Source organism: Phalaenopsis equestris, unplaced genomic scaffold, assembly GCF_001263595.1.
Source record: "Phalaenopsis equestris unplaced genomic scaffold, ASM126359v1 Scaffold000224, whole genome shotgun sequence".
Classification (NCBI taxonomy): Eukaryota; Viridiplantae; Streptophyta; class Magnoliopsida; order Asparagales; family Orchidaceae; genus Phalaenopsis; species Phalaenopsis equestris.
The window spans coordinates 7,532,136-7,534,124 of NW_018164666.1; the positions used below are offsets into that span (position 1 = coordinate 7,532,136).

At 35.3% G+C, this 1,989-nt stretch overlaps 1 protein-coding gene across 5 annotated transcripts in view; it reads left to right on the top strand.

The window, feature by feature from the left end:
* LOC110023529 (F-box/LRR-repeat protein 13) overlaps positions 1 to 1,989 on the top strand; it is a 64,909-nt gene that overhangs the window by 59,695 nt on the left and 3,225 nt on the right. For all 5 annotated transcript variants that reach the window (XM_020722996.1, XM_020723000.1, XM_020722999.1 and 2 more), the window contains one exon: positions 1,703 to 1,846. In XM_020722996.1, coding sequence (XP_020578655.1) covers positions 1,703 to 1,846 — 144 coding nt within the window. The remainder of the gene's footprint in view (positions 1 to 1,702; positions 1,847 to 1,989) is intronic.

Here is a 1,989-nt window from a genome sequence, read left to right on the forward strand (position 1 = left end):
TATATATATATATATATATATAAAGAGTTGCATCTATGTCTTGTATCTCATTGGGTGTGTCTTTCTTGTTTATTTACTTAAAAAGGCTACCCATACATCGACTGTCTCTATTGATATCATCTTTTATGATGAATGTCCCTCCCTACTACCATCCTTCACTCTTAATGTTCCATGTCCTCGTATTGCATTGGTGACTACTAGTCGGCTTCTTTTTTGCCTCCTAGATCTCTTTCCATAATGTCTACTATGATGGGACATCCACCTACAATTGAGGCTTCAGATCAACTTTAGCATTTATGCATGAAAAGGACTACCCTATTGCACCGAAAAAAACTATTGTACCACATTTCATCCTCTGATCATCCTCTTTTTTCTGTCCGTTTGACTTGTCCTTATCTATTATTTATATTCCCAAATTTTCGTGGAAACTCTAGTGTTATCTTAATTGGAAGCATGGGATAGATCTAATTATATCCACTACTACAATTATACTCATATGATTTTGTTGGACCCTAAGTATTATGTTCCATTCATATAGGTCTATTAACCGCCACAAAACTTGATAGTGAAGTGAAATGGTTGGGGAAAGCTTTAATGTTATTGTATCTTAATTATTTTGTTCTCTTAGCTGGGGCAACCCTAGGGACTTTTCATTAATCAAATGATGATTTTGCCCCACTTAGTTGAATTGACCTGATCAAGCTGACCAAAGGCAATGTGGCCTTATAGCACTGTTACTGCTACCTGTTGATTACTGCATGCAGGCCTAGAACTGGCACTCACACTTCTAACTTAGCTGCTTTTTTTACAAATCTATGTAAATGGATTCATCTCCATTTGCTACAAACCTATGGCAGTACGCTTCGTTGTTTTTTATCCATTAATGGGCAGTAGTTGTGCAAAATCTTATTTATTTTTCACGCAGGGTACAAAGGTGCCTTTTTTTTTTACTCAAAAGGTCGTGGCTTGGAAAAATGTTAGACGACTTTGACTTCATGAGGTTGAACTTACCATCTTTCTGACTTAACACTGCACTTCCTGATTGAATAATGCAAAAAAACTGATTTAACACTGCATAGTTGGAGCAAAGGTACCTTTTCTTTACTCAAAAGATTGCGGCTAGGAAAAATGTGAGAGATGATTTCGACTTCGTGACGTTTAACTTTCCATCTTTCTGACATAACACTGCACTTCCTGATTGAATACTGCAAAATAAGTTGATTTAGACGCATACTTGGAGCTAAAACACTACTTGTATGCAAAATATTACTGTGGCAAATTCTTCATTGAGTGGAAGGGGGCGAGCTTTGCTTGCTCCTTTCTCCTATTAAATCTCAATCCTTAAATTTTAAGGATGAATGAAGAGTGCATATGCTTAAGTTTAATAGTAGCATTGGAACAATTAATTTGATTTTTGCTTTTGGAAGTATACGTGTTTCTAGCTTGTCTTCCATTTGATTTGATTATATTGCGTATAAGCATAAATTGTTTGGTTTCTTTCAACTAATAAAAAGCATGAGCCATTCCTCTTTTTTGTGGTTAGTGTCTCAAACAAAACAGCCTTTTCTCTTAGTTTATTGGATTCGAGCAAAGCCTACTCTATACTATCTGCTGAAAGCTCAGGCTCAAAAGACGCTTGCCCACTTCCATCTCATTAAATCAACTTCCACCAGGCAACTTAACCAATTTTTTTATTATACAGGTTTATGCAGTCTGGAAAATATAAATCTGTCCTTTACAATGGTGACTGATAGTGGCTTGAGAAAGTTATCAGGGTTGACATCAATTAGATCACTGAATCTTGATTCTCGCCAAATAACAGATGCTGGCTTGTCAGCCCTTACAAGTAGGTCATTTAAAAGGCATGTTGCATGACAATTTAACATCTGTTCTGGAGTTTAGTTTATTCAATTTAGATGCTTTGTACATACATGCATGCAAGTCTTGCTTATATATATATATATATATATATATATATATATATATAGA